We start from the raw sequence: 22,962 nt of genomic DNA on the forward strand, positions 1-22,962 counted from the left end.
ATTATACTAGCTCATAATAGTTCAGACCTTTTGCTGGTTTAGCACTTAATGATTCAGACCTCTTAATAGTTTAACACTTACTCATTTAGAAGTTAGCAAATAGCCAAGCCATTCAAAGTGTACATCAATGACGATGCTTAAATCATATTCATCTCTAAGACGTTAAAAATCTAGGGGTGAGCAAGTTTAGGTTCGGACCGAAAATAACCGAGAACCGAACCGAAAATATACCCAACCCGACCCGAACCGAAGTACCTAGGTATTTAGATCGGTTCCAATTTTTCATATAAAATAGGGTCGGGTCGGGTCGGGTCGGTTCTCGGTTCTTTTCATGGTGAAACTCGACTTGGACCTATGGACCGGAACCGACCCTATATTTAGGGTAGTGAATAGGTTCTGTATTTTATGTTTTATCGGTTCTCGGGTCGGGTCGGGTAATGGTCGGGTAGGGTCGGGTTTTTCCTTTTGCTCACCTCTATAAAAATCTATGAAATAAATTATCCACCACATAAATTGCGGTCAAATTTTTCTCAAGTGAGAGAATGACAATGAATAAATAAGACTTCTATATTGAAGAAGAATTACAACTTAAAACAGTGTATGAATTATATCCAGGAGACCAAGACATTCAATATCTATGAAACAAATTATCAACCACATATATTGCGGTCAAATATTTCACAAGTGAGAGAATGATAACGAACAATTAAGAATTTTATAATGATAACGAACAAATTGTCAGTTTCAAGATTTTAGCCTTTACATTACAGATTTAGCACAACCTTAATGATAATACCAGCTCTGTGACAAGGGTATGACTTATGTGTCACTTTGTCTGTTTTTGGGTTATGTCATTATAATAGGCAAATTGGATTTTAATTTTTAATAATTCGAGCCGGCTCTTTTTGGCCGATAATAATCTCAACTTAGTTAATTACTCATAATAATTCGAACTCTTTTCATTTTGTTTGTAAAATAGTTCTCCGTTAAAAAAACATAACGGAATTAAGTTTTTTTTTTTTTCCAAATTACAAACTGATGTTTTCGGGCTTTTGATCAGAACGAAGATACGAGTCGATCGATGTAAAACTTACATCGAAACAGTGCTCTAAACGACTTGATTTTTGTTAATTAGAAGTTTAAACACCCGAATTGAAGCACCGTTTTCATCGTTTAGAGCACTGTTTCGAGGTAAGTTTTACATCAATAGACTCGTTTTGATCAATAGCCGGAAAACATCGGTTTGTAATTTGAAAAAAAAAGCTTAACTCCGTTATGTTTTTTTTAACGGCGGACTATTTTACAAACAAAATGGAAGAGTTCGGATTATTGTGTGTAATTAACTGAGTTGGGATCGATTATTATCGGCCAAAAAGAGCTAGTTCGAATTATTAATATCCAATTTACCTATATAATATAATAATCCCTAATAAATATAAGTAAATATCTAAAAAAACCCATTAATATATTTTTTATTCATCTTTGCCAAATGGAAGAAAAATGAGTCACGTCTTCTTATTTTCAACCCCCTTATTAGACGGCAGACCTCACTTTCAACGATAAAGACGCCAGGAAGACTATATTAGAGTGTCCATTGGGTTAAGCTTGTACTCATAACATAAGCTATTATATATATTTTTTTTTTTGTATTTTCTTAGTTACTTTTGTTTTTCAATAATAAATATGATTAATAATTTGTTTAAGAGAGTAAAATATTTTAGAACTACAAGGTTTCTTGAGGGATGTTGAGTTCATAAAAAATGCTTGATATTAACTACCACCAACACGTTTTGAACATTTGATTATGATAAGAGTTATACAATTAAACGTGTTTGAGTGACAGTATGTAACGTCATAACGAAAACCAAATTTGTAAACTCCTACTACACAAAACATAAGCAAATTCGTAGGACACAAACAAAACATTGGCTGTTAAGGGGACTCGGGGTGGAGGGGATTTACCCCGTGATGGAAGTATACAACGTGTGGAACAATGGCAAACACCACCGCCACTTGATTTTTTCACGGATCAGTTTGATAACACGTGGAATATATCACGCGTGAAGAGTGGAAGAATGTGAGGGAATGTTAGGGTTTATTGTTGGGTGTTGTGAGTGATGACATTTCCACTAAAATCCATCACCAGCGATGGAATAAAGCTTGATGACGTGGCAGAACTTGATTAGAAGTTGTGAGTGAGTGATGACTGATCACCACCCCTACCCCTAATTGTTATTATTATATGTGTTGCAACATCTAGAAATAGTATTTAATGAGAAAAAAATATCAACCCTTTCTTCTACTTTTGAAAGTTGACATATTCTCCTCCTATAAGTACACATCTCCTAAACACATTTCAATGTAATTAACCATGCTTGCCTTGGCTGATCTGCAAGGTAACTATAACATGTCATCTCAAATAAGCTTCCATTCCATCAAAAAGCCATCAGATTTCACATTTTGTGACATCCCAAAAAGAAAATATCATAAAGAACAAGATGAAAATGAAAACCATGAAAACCCTTTAGGGTTTTCACCACTACTTTGGTCCAAAAACCCTCCTTCAAACTGCACAGGTTCATCATCTGCCACAAATACCATGGCTAAAGGAAGGAAAGAGCTAATGGAAATGATCAACGACTTGCCCGAATCATGTTTGGAGTTGTCACTAAAAGATATGGTTGCAGAAGACGCCGATGATTCAGGGTATGCGATAGAAGATAAGGTTGATGTGAAGCCCAAGGTGAAGGGAAAGAAGAAAGGTGCAAAAAGAAGACCGATTTCGAGGAGTGTGAGTCTTGACACCGGAGTTTTTCTTCTCAAGATGTTTGTCCCAAGCTCTTTTGGCTCGAAAAAACAAAGGGTTTCTCGAAGTAACTCAATAGATGGTTTGAATAAACACGACGTTGATGTGAAACAATGGAAGACTCGGTTTATCCAAAACAAAAATAACATCAGTAGCAGATCATATAACAATGATAGATGTTGTAATACTGCCACTAAAAACAGGTTACATTCTTTCTTCAAAAAAGGGAGATGCGCATCTCCCCTTTCTGACTAATAGTTTAAATGAAAACGAATTCCGTCGGAAATGCTTGGGAAATTTCTAGCACTTTTCCTACGCATAACAATTTGTGGCTTTTTCGTCGCTTTTTTGTCACAAAACTAAGACCCATTCTTGTTCGTCGGAATTTTGTGGGAAAAGTGTCGGTATTTTCGTTTGTAGGAAATGTGTAGGAAATTTTGGTTTGAATAGTAGCAGTTTTCTAGTAGTGTGCATAGAGATTAGATGATAACTCTTAGACATCTGATTGTTGGCTTGCTGTGCATGCAGGTATGAAGAAGGGAGTTTGAAGCCTGGATGTTGGTTTAAATTAACAAACCAAAAATGGTGCATCTTCTTCTGATTGGGAAGGAATAACCACAAATCATATGGTTCATGTTTTATTAGACTTTTTCTTGATTTTTAGAAAGGTAAGATAGATAATGCATTAGCATTTTGTTTTAATTAGCGAATCAAGTAAATGTTACCATATGGACTTCTAATCAGAAAAGTAAATGAAAAACTGGTTAACAATTTTGATCTTTGGTCACTTAATGGGGAGTGAGATCGCCTTCTTAGATGAATTTGCACTATAGAAAAATGAAAACCTTGTATCGTAGTACGATACTAAAATGTATTATTGATCAATTATTTATAGTAGTATCATAAGAATAATTACAAACAAAATCTAATCAAATCATATCTTCAGATTTGTTGGAATTAATTGTTGGATCAAAGTTTGAAGTTTAAGGTTGTTTATGTAAGTAGGTTAAAGTATGTTCAGTGTATTACTTGGTTACTATTTAAGTAGAACGGCCAGTTTGTAAAAGAGTCAAACTTAAAAACTGATCCAGTGATGTTGTATTAGGGTTGTTAGTGAACCGGTGCCTTCATCAGACACATCGGTTCATGGGTTCGTATGTGTATTTATATATGTTACGATGTAAACATTCAAGGGGTATCATCCCTAATCGAAATTCCCTAATTCTTTCTTGTTTGTTTGTTTGTTTCTTGAATGATGAATTGATTCAATGATCCTTGTGACTAATATAATTTATGGTAAAAGTTATACAAATGTATTTATATATCTATACACATGTAACTTGTAAGTAACATATGGGTATTATGCTAACACTTGCCCTAGACTTGCTAATTATGCCACTCAAGGCATGACTCATGATGCAAATTTGGCTCAAGCCTTTCATGCCCAATGTCACGTTAACGCTTTTGCGGAAGCCACCTGATCATATGACATCTTTTTCAAAAAAAAGATGTTGATAACATCTCCTTACATGGGTAAAGCCAAGGTGACATTTAGAAACGATAATGCTCTTCCTATAACTCATACGGGTTACCGTCTCGTCTCTAAACGTATACATTTGCGAGATGTTTTAGTTATTCCCAGCCTTGCAAAGAACCTATTGTCCAAGTAACCTCATTCCTCCATCTGAGATCACCGGAACACCGTCAACTTTCCACCTCACCACCTACCTTGCTTGCCATGTCTGTCAATCTAGCTAGCACCAATCAATACCCAAGTCAACCCTCTCAAATGGCGCTATCACCATATTCATTTCACAAACAATCGTACACATTATATGTTAACAATAAATAATTAATATCTTATATTATTGTATTTATTCATATTGATATATTAGGTAGGTAGACCGTAGATATCTCATTCATTAATAGGTCAATTGTTTCTCTTCAATTGTTGTAACAGTACCTTAAGTTTCTCCTAAATTATTGTGCTTGTATCCTGTATATATTCCTCAAAGGGTTAATGAGAAATTATGTTCTTTTGACTATTCAATCATAAACTGTGGTATCCAGAGAGCCTGAAACACCTCACGGTTCTTTTTTTTTTCGATCCTTCTCACCTCTGCAAACCTACACCAGCCAATTGTTCTTGACCATGGCACCCAAACAAATTATTCCTCTCACTGCTGCAACCCATTTCCCCATCAAACTCACATCCACCAACTTCCCCTTTTGGCGCAAACAAATCCTTTCCACTCTCATCGGTCTTGAACTCGAACACCACATTACCGGCACTGAGGAACCTCCGGCCAAAACAGTCTCCACAGGCGATGTTTCCAAACCAAATCCAGACTACATGCTCTGGTTTCGCCAAGACCAAATGGTGATTAGTGCACTGCTTGGCAGTTGTTCAGATGCCATTCAACCCCTCGTCTCCGTAGCCGACACCGCTCGACAGGCGTGGGACACTCTCAATGCCAGCTATGCCAGCGGCTCACGCTCACGGATAATTTCCCTCAAATCCAAACTCTCAAAAAATCCCAAAGGTAACAGATCTGTTACTGATTTTTTACACGACATGAAGTCGATTTCGGACGAGTTGGCACTCGCCCAAAGCCCCATTGATGAAGAAGACTTGGTGATTCACACCATGAATCAACTCGGAGACGAGTTTACAGGCCTAGTTCAGTCCCTGAAATCACGAGACACCACCATCTCATTTGCACAACTATTTGACAAATTACTTGACCACTCATTACCACAGTCAACTACACCCACCGCCAACCTGCCTGCACGTACCCAAAACAGCAATCTGAAACCCGATATCACAAACCCAACCAGTCACGACCATCATGGAATACCCGTGATAAACCCACTACACCAAATCAAACCCGTTCCACCAAAACAAACGCCTACTGCCACTTCTGCAACATCCCGGGTCATGAGACAAGGGACTGTCGCAAACTTGGGCGTTTCCTGCGTGACTACAACTACCCAACTCACGATCTTACAGGCTCCGCGCCTTCAGTTAACTTTACTTCAGCCTATCCAACTTCAGGATCCACACCAGTATGGATGTGGGACACAGGAGCATCCGGTCATACCGCCCCAAATCAGCACTCGCTACCCGCCCTTTCCGAATACGGAGGCCCGGATGAAATTGTCTTAGGTGATGGTAAATCTCTTCCCATTACACATATTGGTCGAACTCAAATACATACCAACTTCCGACCACTCTTATTAGATAATGTTCTTGTTGTCCCACATTTACGTAATTATCTAATTTCCGTTGCCAAGATTTGTCGTACTAACCGTGTGTCTGTTGAATTTTTTCCTTCTTATTTTATGGTTAAGGACCTACGCACGGGGGCACATCTCATGCGAGGAGTGAACATAAATGATGTTTACTACGGACCATTTCCTTCATCTCCTCAAGTTAATGCAACTGGAACAAGATCACTACTCGCGTGGCACCATACACTTGGGCATCCGTCGTACCAAGTGTTTAAGTCTTTAATTATTAAATTAGGACTACAATGTAATAAAGTGTCACCCGAGTCGTTTTATTGTAAATCTTGTTCCTTATATAAAAGTCACAAAATTCCTTTTGGTCAAAATTCATTTGTTGTGCACAAACCTTTGGAACTTATCTATTCGGATGTTTGGGGACCGGTACAAACCTCCATTGACGGGTTCAAATACTATGTCATATTTGTTGATTTTTTCCCCAAGTATGTTTGGTTATATCCCATGAATCGCAAATCCGATGTGTCCACCCTTTTCCCTCAGTTCAAATCACTTGTTGAGCGATTTTTCAAAACCCCTCTCGTGTCCCTATTCACCGACAATGGTGGTGAATACATCGCTCTCAAGCCCTACCTCACCTCTAATGGCATCTCTCATTACACCACCCCACCCCATACACCCGAACAAAATGGCGTGGCCGAAAGACGTCACCGCCATGTTGTTGAAACGGGCCTTGCTCTTCTTCATTATGCTAACCTTCCTCAGAAATTTTGGTCACATGCTTTCCAAACCGCTACCTACCTCATCAATCGCCTACCCACTCCAATCCTCAACAATCAAACACCATGTGACATGTTGTTTGGTAAATCACCTGACCACACGAAACTCAAACCATTCGGGTGTCTTTGCTACCCGTGGTTGCGTCCATATACCACCTCCAAACTACAACATCGCTCTCATTCATGCATTTTTCTAGGGTACTCAACTTCAAGATCGGCATTTAAATGCTTCGACCCAACGACTTGCAAGTTATATCATTCGAGGCATGTTGAATTCATCCCCCACATTTTTCCTGCCCATCCCACTGAGCACCCACACTCAAATCCTGTTCAAAAATATTCTTTTCCCATTCCTCCCTACACCCACTCATCGGAATCACCCACAGATTCCACACCAAATAACCCACTTCCTTCCACTCCTCACCCACCTTCTGTCTCTTCCGCTACTACTTCCTACACATCGTCTCAACCCAACAGCCCAACACCTTCTATATCCACCAGCCATCCTACCAGCCCACCCACGACCTCACCCACCTTACCTCACCACTCGCATTCTAACAACACACCATCACCCACATCATCATCCTCACCTCCTCCCACTACTGACCAACCGCACCCTCCATTTCCACCTCCACCTCCCTCACCATCCTCTGAACCATCCTCCTCAACTTCTCCACAAACTACCGAAACAATCCACACCTCACCTCCTCCTGTCAAACGGCAGCCCAAACCCAACAGCAAATACTTCAACTCCAACTTCATAAACTCCACCACCTTACATCCATTACCTCAAACTCTTGAACCCTCAACTCACATTCAAGCTATGAAAGATCCCCAATGGCAAAATGCCATGGATCTTGAGTTCAATGCTCTCATTCAAAATCACACATGGGAGCTTGTATCGCGAACCAACCAGCATGTCATTGGCTGCAAATGGATCTTTCGCATCAAGCGAAAGGCCGATGGTACCATCGACAAATACAAAGCTCGTCTCGTGGCAAAGGGCTTCCATCAACAATTTGGCAAGGACTACTTTGACACATTTAGTCCCGTAACGAAACCGGTCACCATACGAACCGTGTTATCTATTGCTCTTTCTAAACGCTGGCCTCTACGACAACTAGATGTCAACAACGCTTTTCTTCATGGTACCTTATCCGAGGAAGTCTTTATGGTCCAACCCCCGGGCTTTGGTCATTCGGAGTTCCCAAACCACATTTGTAAACTCCGAAAATCTCTTTATGGCCTTAAACAAGCCCCACGGGCATGGTACAACGAACTCACCTCATTCTTGCTCCACTTCGGCTTTCGAAAATCCTTGTCCGATCCATCTCTCTTTGTCTATCAACACCATGGTGTCACATGTTATCTACTCGTCTATGTAGATGATATCATCATTACCGGTAGTGACAATAATCTGCTGAAAACCTTCATTGCCTCTCTTGGCCAAAAATTCTCCATCAAGGACCTTGGTCCTCTTCACCACTTCTTAGGCATTGAGGCCATTCCCACACCTCAAGGTCTCTTTCTCTCACAACATCGCCACATTCAAGACATTCTCACCACCCACAAAATGGATGGCGCAAAAGATGTCCTTACTCCCATGAGCATATCCAAACCTCTAACTCTCATTGACTCCACTCCTCCCGTTGATCCCACCCAATACCGTAAGCTTGTTGGCTCTCTTCAATACCTAGCCTTTACTCGCCCGGACATCTCCTTTGTGGTCAACAAACTTTCACAATTTATGCACTCACCTAGACAATCTCATTGGCAAGCTCTTAAACGGGTTCTCCGATATTTGAAAGGGACGGTACACTATGGGTTATATTTGCATCGTGACTCTCCTCTCACACTCTGTGCCTTCTCTGACTCGGATTGGGGAGGAATCAATGATGGGGGGCGGTCTACCACGGCGTACATTCTATACCTCGGCTCCAACATAATCTCTTGGCGCTCCTCTCGCCAAAAGACGGTCTCGCGTTCCTCCACCGAGGCTGAATATAAAGCGGCTGCTAACGCGGCTGCGGAAGTTGCTTGGGTACAAAACCTTCTTCAAGAGCTCGGCATCCAGCAGTTAAGTACTCCACAACTATTCTGTGACAACACAGGTGCCACATACTTGTGCGCCAATCCGGTATATCATTCTAGGATGAAACATGTTGCCTTGGACTACCATTTTGTTAGAGAACAGGTCAATGCGGGCAAGCTACAAGTCCTACACATTAGCTCCAAAGATCAACTTGCGGATGCTCTCACCAAGCCACTACCACGGTCACCTTTCACATACATTCGATCCAAGATTGGAGTCTCCAACGGATCCTCCATCTTGCGGGGACATGTTAACAATAAATAATTAATATCTTATATTATTGTATTTATTCATATTGATATATTAGGTAGGTAGACCGTAGATATCTCATTCATTAATAGGTCAATTGTTTCTCTTCAATTGTTGTAACAGTACCTTAAGTTTCTCCTAAATTATTGTGCTTGTATCCTGTATATATTCCTCAAAGGGTTAATGAGAAATTATGTTCTTTTGACTATTCAATCATAAACTGATATTATAAACCATTAAATATTTGACAAGTCCACCAAAGAAGAAAACATAACTAGCAGTGGTAGTCTCTTACTATGTCTACTAAAGAAGGCACAATTTGTATGAAGCGTCAACAACACAGTAACCATTACCATCGGGCCTTGGATTGACGTGGTTATCGAATAACCAGTTAAAGTCACATGTTTTGTTTTAAGTTTTTAACCTAATAACCAATTAAAGATCCACTGAAGAGCCTTGCGATTTAACACAAGACACTTGAATAATGCCTGTTTTGTTACACCGAAAATAGTTCTCTCCAAAAGTTGCGATTGAAGATGTTATGAATCGTTTGAAAACATAATACCCCATAGGAAGCAACTATAAGATATAATTTGTATATTTCAGATGACTTATAATTTTTATTATGTTTTCTTTCCAATCATATCATACTTTTTTATGATATTGATTTTCAATATGTGATTCCGCATGACCTGACCCGAAAACTTTGACGTCAGGTTGTTATAAATCCGAGCATTGAAAAAAAAATTACAAACATATAAATTACCTAAACCATGAATGTGAGAGTTATCAAAGCATGGAATACATTTTTAATGTATCGTTATTCATTACATAAATATGACTTATCTAACCAGTACATTGACCCAGACTTAAACTAGAAACAGAAACGAAAAACAAACATGAGTAATATTATGAGGCTCAAACTATCTACACACCAAGTGTGTAGATAGCCAACCCAAAAAGGTGTTTTTGTCCTATGTGCATACCATACAGTGTCGAGCTGTGGCTAAAGTGCGGCGTTTTGGTCCGATCAACCAGCCAAAGACTGGCGGGTGTCTGACGGGTCTGTTGACCGAACCAAAACGCTGCGCTTTGGCCGCGTTTTGGTCCTGTCAACCAGACCGGGTGTCAGTCTTTTGTCTGGTTGACAGGACCAAAACGCGGCCAAAGCTCAGCGTTTTGGTCCGGTCAACCAGACCGGGTGTCAGTCTTTTGTCTGGTTGACAGGACCAAAACGCGGCCAAAGCTCGGCGTTTTGGTCCGGTCAACAGACCCGTCAGACACCCGTCAGTCTTTGTCTGGTTGACCAGACCAAAACGCCACGCTTTGGCCACAGCTAGACACTGCAGGGTGTGCATATAAGACAAAAAACACCTTTTTAGTGTGCCAATAAACAAATGAGTGTGCAAATAGGTACACAACTTAACTAGTTTTTCATGATCCTGACCTCAAACAGTTGTAAAGGTCAAACCTGAACCCTTAAACTTCTCATCAGTGATTCCATCAATACGTTCTTTCATCTCATCGCTCAAATAGTTTTTCCAATCTCCAATCACTCCTTTTCTGAAGAAATCTCGCTTCTCCACATCCAACACCTTGCCAAACTTTTCGACACCCGTCTTGTTCACCTCTAGATTACTCAAATTCTCAAAGCTACACAACTTAACTATCTCCCTCACCACCCCTTTCTCCTCTTCCTCCACCGTTACCGCCTTCCCTAGGAAAGCGGCCAACTTCCTCACCACCATCTCCGGCTCTTTCTTCATCTCCTCGTATTTCAAGAACAAAATCTTGTCCGGATTTTCCAAGCTAGCTCTCCAATACGACAAAACATGTTCCCAGAATGGCCCATACTCTGACGCCCCAACGCAGAATAGCTCAAACGCTTCATCAAACGAAAGGGGAGGTAGATCTTTGGATCTAAGTTTGCTCATGAAAAGCCACTTGGAAACCAATACGTCTTTCGGGTCCCTACAAACGTAGACTAGCTTTGCACAACTCATACAAGCTGGTAACAAAGGGAGAGGATAATGCGTAGAGAAGAGTCGAGGAGCTGAGAGGTTGGTGAAGTCAGTGATATGGTAGGATTCAGCGTCGATAACCGGAATGATGCTATGTGGACTGTGATTGTGCAAATGGTGGTTTGAGAATGTGTAGCGGTCGCGGTTAAGGGTAGAGAACACTAGAGCTTTAAGCCAGGTGGTGCCAGACTTCATGAAGGAGGCCAAGAAGATGTCAGTGGGTTGTGACTTGAAATAGGCATGTATAAGTAGGTTGGATTTTAGGATCTTGGTGCTTAACCAGTAGCCATTGTAGTTATGAAGGTGTAGTGTCCTCCATCCATTGCATTTGGGTAGTGTTTCTATCAAGTGTTTGTGGTTCTCACAGATCTTTTTGTACTCTGCATCATCTTCTAATCCTATTGCAATAGACATGTTGATGAAAGATATTGAAAACAATCGGAAGGAACATCCTTTTTAATGAGTAATGCAACCTATGACAGGTTGAATATATTCAAATTACACGTTTATTGTTCTGCATTTAAATACGAAAAATATTCATTTTCTTTATAAATAAATTGATACGGTTCATAATTAATAAGATTTATAGAGTGTTCTAATTTGTACTTTACGAAACTTCATCATATAATAAATAAAGATCCAACCACTTCACAATATAAAATGATATTAATTTTTGTATAATAAAATATGGTTTTTGTTTCATTGCATGTGTCGGTTTAGACTAAGGAAGATGGTTATATATTGTTTTTATTTTTCTTTCTCAATCTCTATCTCCTCTTGTATAATCTATTGGACATTTTTTTAACTGTTACTTTATATATATATATATATATATATATATATATATATATATATATATATAGGGTAGGGATATGGTAAAAAGTGTCCAAAGTGTAAGAAGTGTAAGAAGTGTTTTAAACCATTGGATCTTTGATCTAATGGTTGAGATCAAAAGGGTATTAAAATGTAAATTGTGTTTTAATTAGAAGGGGCTTTTGTAAAATTGAAGGGCAATAGTGTCTTTTCCATTCTTTCAAATATGGTAACCGTTTCAAACACAACCATCAAACTCCTAAAAATCAGCGAATTATATATAACCGCCATCAATCTCCAAAAAAAAACCAGCGAATTTCTTCATACTTTAAAACATTCCCAGATTTTTAAAACGTAATCGCAGATTCAAGTCATGGTGTTTTATCTGGAGACATTGTTGATGGCGTGGTGTTTTATCTGGAGACATTGTTCGTGGCGTAGTGTTTTATAAATACAAAACATTCCCAGATTTTAAAACACCAAGACTAGGATTCAAGTCATGGTGTTTTATCTGGAGACCTTGTTCATAGTGTGGTGTTTTAAAACATCTATGATTCAAGTCATGGTGTTTTATCATGAGACATTATTCATGGCGTGGTGTTTTATCTGGAGACATTGTTCATATCGTGGTGTTTTATCTGGAGACATTGTTCATGGTGTGGTGTTTTATCTGCAGACATTATTCATGCCGTGGTGTTTTATCTGGAGACATTGTTCATGGCGTGGTGTTTTGTCTCCAGATGTTTAAAACACTATGCCATGAACAATGTCACCAGATAAAACACCACGCCATGATTCAAGTCATGGTGTTTTATCTGGAATCCCCAGCAACCTTCTATATAAAACACCATGACCAACATCATAGTCAATTTATCCAGTTGTTTTAAAACACCACGCCATGAATCTGATTATAGATCTATTTATGATAAAGTATGAAGAAATTCGTTGATTTTTTGGAGATTGATGACGGTTACCATATAATTCGCTGGTTACCATATAATTCGCTGATATTTGAATTAAATGACAAAATGTACAATTACAAAACTACCCTTTTGAATTAATTAAGAGGATGGACACTTGTCATTCCAGGAATATTTCTTACACTTCTTACAAATTAAGCACTTTGTACAGGATCCTAAACCTATATATATATATATATATATATATATATATATATATATATATATATATATATATAGGGCAAGGATAAATCGAAAACCCACTCCAGTTGACTAAACCCTGAAAACCCATTAATCACCATTGATCAAAGTTGATGGATGGCTAGGATTAACTTTTGCCCCATCAATTGCTTTTGTGTACTTTGTCTCAATTTTTTAATGTATTTAATGTAATGAAGGGTAATATTGGAACAAAGAAAGTGCAGTAAAGTACTGTCACCCATTAATTTATGTTTTCTCTCTCTCTCTTGATTAAAGTACTTTTCTTTCATTATTTTATGTTTTCTCTCTCTGATGATTAAAGTTCTATCACCCATTAACAAGGATATTCAAGCAACCATCAACAAAAGCACTGATCAAACACACATAGAGCAAAAATGTACAAAAATCTCAGTGAAAAAAAATGTAACACGGATACAGCAAAAATGTACAAAAATCTGAGGCAAAAATAAAATGTAACATGGTAAAAACAAAACCAAAAAATCCATAACATATAAAATTCTCAGATTCAACACAGCAAAAAGTGTACATAAATCTCAGGCATTTTTGCTTTGATTGATTGTTACATTTCTAACACAAAAAAATGTAACATGCATTTTTTCTTTGATTGTTACATTTCGTAACTATGTTCAACATCAAACATCCTTTGAATCATCTTCAACATCATCTTCAACATCTGAAACATCATCTTCAAAGTGTAGATTTCCAAACAAAGCTGAAAAAAACATACTTATTCACCTTCTTGAACAAGATCTAAAACAAATTTTACACAAAAAATGATGTAATCAATAATAAAAACAACAGTCTAAAAAAGTGTACAACACACTTTATTTTCAGTAACGTGCATTATTTATGTAACACGAAAAAATGTAACATGCATTTTTTAATTATCAATTTATGCCAGAAACACAACACACTTTATTTTCAGTAACGTGCATTATTTATGTAACACGATAAAATGTAACTATTTATGTTTTTTTAGAATTTTTAAATATGTAACTAACAAAACATATTAGAATTGTTACATTACTAAACCCATCTATGTTGGGTTACATAAAGATGTTACACAAAAAACAAGAAAAGTAACTTCAATTTAATTCAATAAACAAGAACTTAAATCAAATTGTTTCGATTTGTTCAGAAATCTGAAACAAATTTTACACAAAAAAATGATAAAATCAATAATAAAAAGCAATATGTATAGAAAACAAGAACTTAAAAACCTTCATCTTCTTGAACAAAAAAATAAAAAAAGTTATAGATCCACAAAAAAACAACAAAAATGCAGAGTAAAAAAATTGCAGATTTGCAAAAAAAGCTTAAAAACATACATATTCACCTTCTTGAACAAAAAATTCGAACAAAACCCTTCAGCATCCTCAAAAAACGTAAAAAAGGATGTGTAATTTTACTGGATCTTTGCCTGGTTCGAACAAAAACATCATCTTCAACATCGGATTTGCAGATCCATAAAACAAGAACTTAAAAACTTTTATCTTCTTGAACAAAAAAAATTGCAGATCCATAAAAACAACAAAAATGCAGACTAAAAATGCAGCCTAAAAAATGAATCAAATCGAGCACCTGAAATTGGCTTTGGCTTTGATTATTCATGTTTTCAGCTAGACCCTCCACCACCGTAGCTCCCAACAACCACCACTACCACCGGACCACCACTTGCCACCATCCTTCATCAACCTTCAACGATCACCACCCACCTGCTACCATCCTTCATCAACAACCGCCAACATCAACCCACCTGCCACCTTCCTTCAACAACAACGACTGCCATCAATATCCGTCATCAACCCCACTTGCCACCATCCTTCATCAACCTTCAACCGTCAATTTGAGCTATCCTCTTTTGAACATGAAAACCCCAAAATTTTATTTCGAACAAACCCTAACCTTCCACCAAATCTGCAACCACGATTGCAGATCTGGTTCCCGAAGAGAGAGAGATGGGAGATGGTGGAAAGATAGAGGAAGAGTGATGTTTAATTCTGATTATTTCTGATCTGGATCCGGATCCGGCTGTGGGGTTTGAAAAGAAACATGATGGATCCAGATCTAGATCTTGACGGGTTTAAAAGAAACATGATGGATCCAGGTCTAGATGACGGTACAGATCTAGATCTAGATGGCGTCTACATCGATCTAATGCTCATCAGTTTCTCCGATTTCATTTTTGTTCTTGTTTTCTCTATAATGGAACAAGAGAGAGAGGGAAAGAGGAAAAAGTGTGCTAGAGAAGAGAGATGATGGAGGAAATGATCTGGTGAGTTTTGAAAAGGTTTGGTGAGATTTAATGGTAGAGAGAGAAAATGGTATTAAATGAGAAAGATGACAAGAAGAAGAAAAGTCTGTGTAAAGACTTACCCATTTCCATTCAATCAAAAAGGTAAAAAGAAAAAGACCGTTATGCCCTTTCCTACTCTCAATCTAAATACATACGTGGATCAATCCTAGCCACTTGTGTGAGTTTTCAGGGTTTAGTCAACTGGAGTGAGTTTTCTCCTTATAATTAGCCTATATATATATATATATATATATATATATATATATGAATATAATCAGTGGCGAAGCTTGACCAAAAATTCATGAGGTGACAGAAAGTCATGGGACCCAATTAATATATTGTATAAATATTTAGGCAAAATAATCAGAGGGACAATCCTATATAATTTTAAAATTTTCGGACGAAAAATAGGAAATTTTATACTTCTAACTAAAACATTCGTGTGGGGGGGGGGAGGTGCACCCCCCATTTACACTAAGCTCCGCCATTGAATATCATCATTTTCAATTTTTTTAATCATCTAACTTTTTTTACGTACAATAGTGTTTCCGACAAGAAGTTTGGCCGAAATTTGTCACCGGAATAGTACAAATCCTTCTGAAATTCGATTAGTTGACCTGCAAAGTTGTGGTGGAGCAGAAATTGTACCTTTTGTCTCATGGTTGGATTTCTGTCCTTTTAAGCTAACCTTCGCATAACAAGATCTGAACAAAAGTGCACCTTCGTTCCCTACGAAAGTGACCTTCGTCAGTTTGTCTCAACAAACGTGATTTTATCCACAAAAGTCCTCCTTCGTGAAATCACCTTCGTGCAGTGGCGGATCTTGCCCGTTGAACCTGCCAGGGCCGAAAGACACGGACACTAAAATTAGCACTACGGCCGAAAAACTTGCCAGGGCCGAACATAGTATATATACAAAATTTCGATCGAAATGCGAAAAATTAGCACTACGGCCGAAAAACTTGCCAGGGCCATGGCCCTGACACGGCTCCACTAAGATCCGCCCATGCCTTCGTGACAACCACCTTTGCCCTTAAAAGTAACCTACGTGGTTACCACATTTGCCCTTAAAAATAACCATCGTGGCTACCACCTTCGCCCTAAAAAGTGTAGGTCCATTCGGAGGATCAAGAAACCTACTTTCTTGTTGTTAGAACACAAATACAAGTGCGGAATCCTTGTAAATATGCAACCAAAGCAAAGTATAAAGCACACACGTAACCAAAGATTCACTAATCTTGATTAAATGGAAGAGAACATACACAAACACATACACACAGTGTTTTACAGACTCACCAAGCTCTCTTAGTCTGTTCTGCAAACATAAGTTGTCTTATATAGAGTCTTAGCCCCATAACATCACGAAGGATGTTACTGGGCCCACGAAGAACATAGTTCTTCGTTTATCATATCCATGAAGAACCATACAGGTCACGAAGAAGGTTCTTCGTGTTGACCAATTCCCACGAAGAATAGGTTCTTCGTTGAGGCCTGCAAACAGCAAAGTAAAGACATTTCAATGTAATTAACAATGCTTGCCTCGGTTGATCTGCAAGGTAACTATAACATGTCATCTCAAATAAGCTTCCATTCCATCAAAAAGCCATCAGATTTCACATTTTGTGACATCCCAAAAAGAAAATATCATAAAGAACAAGATGAAAATAAAAACCATGAAAACCCTTTAGACTTTTCACCACCACTTTGGTCCAAAACCCCTCCTTCAAACTGCACAGGTTCATCGTCTGCCACAAATACCATGGCTAAAGGAAGGAAAGAGCTAATGGAAATGATCAACGACTTGCCCGAATCATGTTACGAGTTGTCACTAAAAGATATGGTTGCAGAAGACACCGAAGATTCAGGGTATGCGATAGAAGATAAGGTTGATGTCAAGTCCAAGGTGAAGGGAAAGAAGAAAGGTGCAAAAAGAAGACCGATTTCGAGGAGTGTGAGTCTTGACACCGGAGTTTTTCTTCTCAAGATGTTTGTCCCAAGCTCTTTTGGCTCGAAAAAACAAAGGGTTTCTCGAAGTACTTCAATCGATGGTTTGAATAAACACGACATTGATGTGAAACAATGGAAGACTTGGTTTATCCAAAACAAAAGTAACATCAGTAGGAGATCATATAACAATGATAGATGTTGTAATACTACCACTAAAAAAAGGTTACACTCTTTCTTCAAATAAAAGGAAGATGCAAAGATGATTAGATGATACATGAACTCTTAGACATCTGATATTGTTGGCTTGCTGTGCATGCAGGTATGAAGAAGGGACTTTGAAGCCTGGATGTTGGTTTAAATTAACAAACCAAAAATGGTGCATCTTCTTCTGATTGGGAAGGAATAACCACAAATCATATGGTTCATGTTTTATTAGACTTTTTCTTGATTTTTAGAATGGTAAGGTAGATAATGCATTATCATTTTGTTTTAATTAGCAAATCAAGTAAATGTTACCATATGGACTTCTAATCAGAAAAGTAAATGAAAAACTGGTTAACAATTTTGATCTTTGGTCACTTAATGGGGAGTGAGATCGCCTTCTTAGATGAATTTGCACTACAGAAAAATGAAAACCTTGTATGGTACGATACTACAATGTAAAAGAGTCAAAAAATATCCAGTGTCGTATTAGGGTTGTTAGTGAACCGGTGCCTTCATCAGACACATCGGTTCATGGGTTCGTATGTGTATTTATATATGTTATGATGTAAACATTCAAGGGGTATCATCCCTAATCGAAAGTCCCTAATTCTTTCTTGTTCCTTTGTTTGTTTCTTGAATGATGACTTGATTCAATGATCCTTGTGACTAATACAATTTATGGTAAAAGTTATACAATAAACGATAACTAATGTATTAATATATCTATACACATATAACATATGGGGATTATGCTAACACTTGTCCTAGACTTGCTAATTATGCCACTCAAGGCATGTCTCATGATGCAAATTTAATGCCCAATGTCACGTCAACACTTTTGCTGAAGCCACTAATCATATGACATTTTTTTTTCAAAAAAATGTTGATAACATCTCCTTTCGTGGGTAACGCCAAGGGGGTATTTAGAAACGATAATGCTCTTCCTATAACTCATACGGGTTATGTAACCGTCTCGTCTCTAAACATATACGTTTGCGAGACGTTTTAGTTATTCCCCACCTTGCAAAGAACCTTTTCCTTTTTTTAATTGATTGGGACATATCAGTGGTAGGACTTTGGAACCCATGCCTTGTGACTTGCAGGCTTGGTTCGATCACAACTTGATTGGTCACTTTGACCAATGCTTTAACTTAATGCCAACTTTTGTACCATCCTAATCAGTTCTTTTTGTTCTCTGTCAGTGCTTTTGATTCAACACTTTGATCAGACCTCCCGTGCTTGTACTGATTAGGGGTAGAATGGTGAGTATTCTATTTTTGCCAGGTATTTCATATTTGTAAAGGGTGCATCAGTCACTTGTACTGGTCTGGTGAAATTTTCATGATTCAAAGCTAAAGCAACAGGGGGTTCAACAATCAAATAGTCTAAAAAGGTTTGTGTAAATTTCTTGGGTCCTAAATACTTGTAGAAAATTCGCGAAAAATACGTTTCCACACAAAGGTCAAAACTGTCAATTTATGATGACAGTTTATCGTTTAATTCATAGAAAAATCTATGTCGACCCGAGAAATTCCAGTTGGAGGGTCTCATAATCTCCTACGGTTATCTATTGTAAAATTTTCAAGTCTTAACTCTAAATACTAACCAAGTTATGACCCTTGTCATTAACCACATTTTCTACAACCAAAATCTCAGCTTTGACCTTTGATTTCGTTCTAACCTTTTGACTGACCAAAACTCATCTGAAACCACTTGGATTTGAAAGGAAATTCCTTGAACTTGATCTTACACTGAAAAACCATGAAGTTTCATTATGTTTTGGCCGAGATATGGCCTTTACAAAACGATACAAAATTTCGGACAGAAGCTGATCACTTCTAGCTCTTAACAAAAACGTGCACAGGGTTCTTATTAATAATCTAACATGCATAAACCCTTATGAGTCAGATTTTATACATAATTTATCAAAAGGGTGTGCTTATTGGCACACTAATGTGCCTATTGGCACACCAAACCCTAGCAAAACAAGGGTTTATATACGCAGCGTATAGGTCAATACGCAGCGTATAGGGTTAACCCTCTACGCTGCGTATTGACCAATACGCTGCGCATATAAACCATGGATCTCAGTGCCTAATAACCAATCATTGCACAGAAAACAAGGTTTATATACGCTGCGTATAGATCTCTAAGCAGCGTATATAAACCATCTGAAAATTTGGGGTCATTTTGGTAGATTTGAAGCATTAGTTTTTCACAAGGTTTATATACGTTGCGTAGAGACCTATACGCAGCGTATATAAAGGTCTGAAAATGTCCTTTATACCCTTGTGTTGAGGCTATACGAAGCCAAATACAAGGGTAGTTGTGTCATTTTTGTCTCATACGCTGCGTAGAGATCTATACGCAGCGTATATAAAGCTCCATTTTTGTATTTTTTGTGTATTTCTTTGTTTATTTATAAAAAAAAGAAAATTATTTATAAAAAACAATATTATTGGTAATACAAATATAAATTATAAGAATTAAAAATAATACAAATATTATGAATTATAAAAATAAAAAAATAATACAAATATTATGAACTATAAAAATTAAAAATAATACAAATATTATGAATTATAAAAATAAAAAATAATACAAATATTATGAATTACAAGACCTACAGAGAACCTATACGAGACTTACACTATATACTATACGATACGATACGATATAACACCCGTATAGGCCTATAGGCGTGGTTTAGGTCCCGTATTGACCTCGTATAAGCCTATAAGTGTGATATCGTATCGTATCGTATAGGTGTGGTTTAGGTCTCGTATAAGCCTATAAGTGTGATATCGTATCGTATAGGTGTAGTATACGATATCACACTTATAGGCTTATACGTGGTCAATACGTGACATATACTACGCTATACGATACGATATAACACTTATAGGCTTATACGAGGCCGATTCGTGACCTATACTACACCTATACGATTCGATATAACCTTTATAAAAAAACCTTCATATACGCTGCGTAAAGGTCTATACGCAGCGTATATAAAATGTCAAAAAGACCATTAGCCCTTCTTTTGGGGCTATACGAAGCCAAATGCAAGGGTAAAAATGTCTTTTGACCCTTTATGTATGTTGTGTATGGGTCTGTACGCAGTGTATAGTGGAAAAGACCATTTTACCCCTACATTTGGGGCTATACGCAGCCATATGCAAGGGTAAAATTGTCTTTTTGACACTTTATATACGCTGCGTATAGGTCTATACGCAGCGTATATAAAAGGTAATTTTTATTTTTAACCACAAACTTGTGGTAAAAATATAATTTTTGACCCTTTATATACGCTGCGTATAGGCCTATACGCAGCGTATATAAAGGGTGAATTTAAAAAAAACATTTTTAAGTATCGTATCGTATAGTATAAGTCTCGTATAAACCTCGTATAAGTCTCATATATGTCTTGTATCTGCTTATAGGCCTATACGTGACCTATACTATAGTGTCGTATCGTATTGTATCGTATCGTATCGTATATTGTATATTATCGTATCGTATCTATAGTGTATAGTATAAGTCTCGTATAGGTTCCATGTAGGTCTTGTATATGCCTATACGCCTACACGAGACCTAAACCACACCTATAGGCCTATATGGGACATATATACACCTATAGACTTATACGGGTGTTATATCGTATCGTATAGTAGCGTATCGTGTTGTATCGTGTCGTATAGTGTATAGTATAAGTCTCGTATAGGATCCATGTAGGCCTTGTATATGCCTATAGGCCTACACGGGACCTAAACCACACCTATAGGCCTATACGGGACATATATACACCTATAGACCTATACGGGTGTTATATCGTATCGTATAGTAGCGTGTCGTGTTGCATCGTATTGTATAGTGTAGTAGCGTATAGGTTCCATGTAGGTCTTGTATACGCCTATAGGCCTACACGGGACCTAAACCACACCTATAGGCCAATACGGAACATATATACACCTATAGACCTATACGAGTGTTATATCGTATCGTATAGTAGCGTATCGTGTTGCATCGTATCGTATAGTGTATAATATAAGTCTCGTATAGGTGATGTATATGCCTATAGGCCTATACGGGACATATACTACGCTATACAATACGATATCACACTTATAGGCTTATACGAGGTCAATACGTGACATATACTACGCTATACGATACGATATCACACTTATAGGCTTATATGAGGCTGATTCGTGACCTATACTACACCTATACGATTCGATATGACTTTTATAAAAAAAAACCTTCATATACGCTGCGTATAGGTCTATACGTAGCGCATATAAAGGGTCAAAAAGACCATTTAGCCCTTCATTTGGGGCTATACGAAGCCAAATGCAAGGGTAAAAATGTCTTTTGACCCTTTATATATGCTGCGTATGGGTCTATACGCAACGTATAGTGGGAAAGACCATTTTACCCCTGCATTTGGGGCTATACGCAGCCATATGCAAGGGAAAAATTGTCTTTTTGACACTTTATATACGCTGCGTATAGGTCTATACGCAGCGTATATAAAGGGTAATTTTTATTTTTAACCACAAACTTGTGGTAAAAATATACTTTTTGACCCTTTATATACGCTGCATATAGGCCTATACGCAGCGTATATAAAGGGTGAATTTAAAAAAAAAAACATTTTTAAGTATCGTATCGCATAGTATAAGTCTCGTATAAACCTCGTATAAGTCTCATATATGTCTTGTATCTGCCTATAGGCCTATACGTGACCTATACTATAATGTCGTATCGTATTGTTTCGGATCCTCGTATCGTATAGTGTATATTATCGTATCGTATCTATATTGTATAGTATAAGTCTCGTATAGGTTCCATGTAGGTCTTGTATATGCCTATACGCCTACACGAGACCTAAACCACACCTATAGGCCTACACGGGACATATATACACCTATAGACCTATACGGGTGTTATATCGTATCGTATAGTAGCGTATCGTGTTGCATCGTATCGTATAGTGTATAGTATAAGTTTCGTATAGGTTCCATGTATGTCTTGTACATGCCTATAGGTCTACACGGGACCTAAACCACACCTATAGACCTATACAGGTGTTATATCGTATCGTATAGTAGCGTATCGTGTTGCATCGTATTGTATAGTGTAGTAGCGTATAGGTTCCATGTAGGTCTTGTATAGGTTCTATGTAGGTCTTGTATACGCCTATAGGCCTACACGGGACCTAAACCACACCTATAGGCCTATACGGGACATATATACACCTATAGACCTATACGGGTGTTATATCGTAGCGTATAGTAGCGTATCGTGTTGCATCGTATCGTATAGTGT

The 22,962-nt window shown here is 37.8% G+C and overlaps 3 protein-coding genes and 1 long non-coding RNA gene across 5 annotated transcripts; 2 read left to right on the forward strand and 2 right to left on the reverse strand.

Moving 5' to 3' along the window:
* The first annotated feature begins 2,275 nt into the window (after positions 1–2,275).
* Positions 2,276–3,508, forward strand: LOC110889235. Its single transcript, XM_022136739.2, has 2 exons — positions 2,276–3,009; positions 3,335–3,508. The coding sequence occupies exons 1-2, from the start codon at positions 2,372–2,374 to the stop codon at positions 3,405–3,407; spliced, it is 711 nt and encodes a 236-aa protein (XP_021992431.1). The 5' UTR covers positions 2,276–2,371; the 3' UTR covers positions 3,408–3,508.
* Positions 3,509–10,412: 6,904 nt separating this feature from the next.
* LOC110889234 (cytosolic sulfotransferase 17-like) lies at positions 10,413–11,650 on the reverse strand. The gene has a single exon (XM_022136738.2). The coding sequence runs from the start codon at positions 11,602–11,604 to the stop codon at positions 10,618–10,620; it is 987 nt and encodes a 328-aa protein (XP_021992430.1). The 5' UTR covers positions 11,605–11,650; the 3' UTR covers positions 10,413–10,617.
* A 1,957-nt stretch (positions 11,651–13,607) lies between these two features.
* On the reverse strand, positions 13,608–15,553 carry LOC110889236. Of its 2 annotated transcripts, none has more exons than XR_002563476.1 (2): positions 14,766–15,553; positions 13,608–13,896 (listed from the first exon to the last, which is right to left on the reverse strand). It is a non-coding gene; the product is annotated as an uncharacterized LOC110889236 (long non-coding RNA). The 2 variants fall into 2 exon arrangements; XR_002563475.1 differs by having other exon boundaries at positions 13,608–13,934.
* Positions 15,554–17,239: 1,686 nt separating this feature from the next.
* LOC118479280 lies at positions 17,240–17,819 on the forward strand. The gene is made up of 2 exons (XM_035979770.1): positions 17,240–17,571; positions 17,747–17,819. The coding sequence occupies exons 1-2, from the start codon at positions 17,240–17,242 to the stop codon at positions 17,817–17,819; spliced, it is 405 nt and encodes a 134-aa protein (XP_035835663.1).
* Positions 17,820–22,962: the final 5,143 nt, after the last annotated feature.

Source organism: Helianthus annuus, chromosome 11 (assembly GCF_002127325.2).
Source record: "Helianthus annuus cultivar XRQ/B chromosome 11, HanXRQr2.0-SUNRISE, whole genome shotgun sequence".
Taxonomy (NCBI): domain Eukaryota; kingdom Viridiplantae; phylum Streptophyta; class Magnoliopsida; order Asterales; family Asteraceae; genus Helianthus; species Helianthus annuus.

Bases quoted from the DNA above. Each gene is read 5' to 3' on its own strand.
- LOC110889234 (XM_022136738.2), bottom strand. From the start codon at position 11,604: ATGTCTATTGCAATAGGATTAGAAGATGATGCAGAGTACAAAAAGATC.
- LOC110889235 (XM_022136739.2), top strand. From the start codon at position 2,372: ATGCTTGCCTTGGCTGATCTGCAAGGTAACTATAACATGTCATCTCAA. The intron at 3,010-3,334 runs GTTACATTCTTT...CTGTGCATGCAG, and splicing joins AATACTGCCACTAAAAACAG to GTATGAAGAAGGGAGTTTGA.
- LOC118479280 (XM_035979770.1), top strand. From the start codon at position 17,240: ATGGCTAAAGGAAGGAAAGAGCTAATGGAAATGATCAACGACTTGCCC. The intron at 17,572-17,746 runs GTTTATCCAAAA...CTGTGCATGCAG, and splicing joins GTGAAACAATGGAAGACTTG to GTATGAAGAAGGGACTTTGA.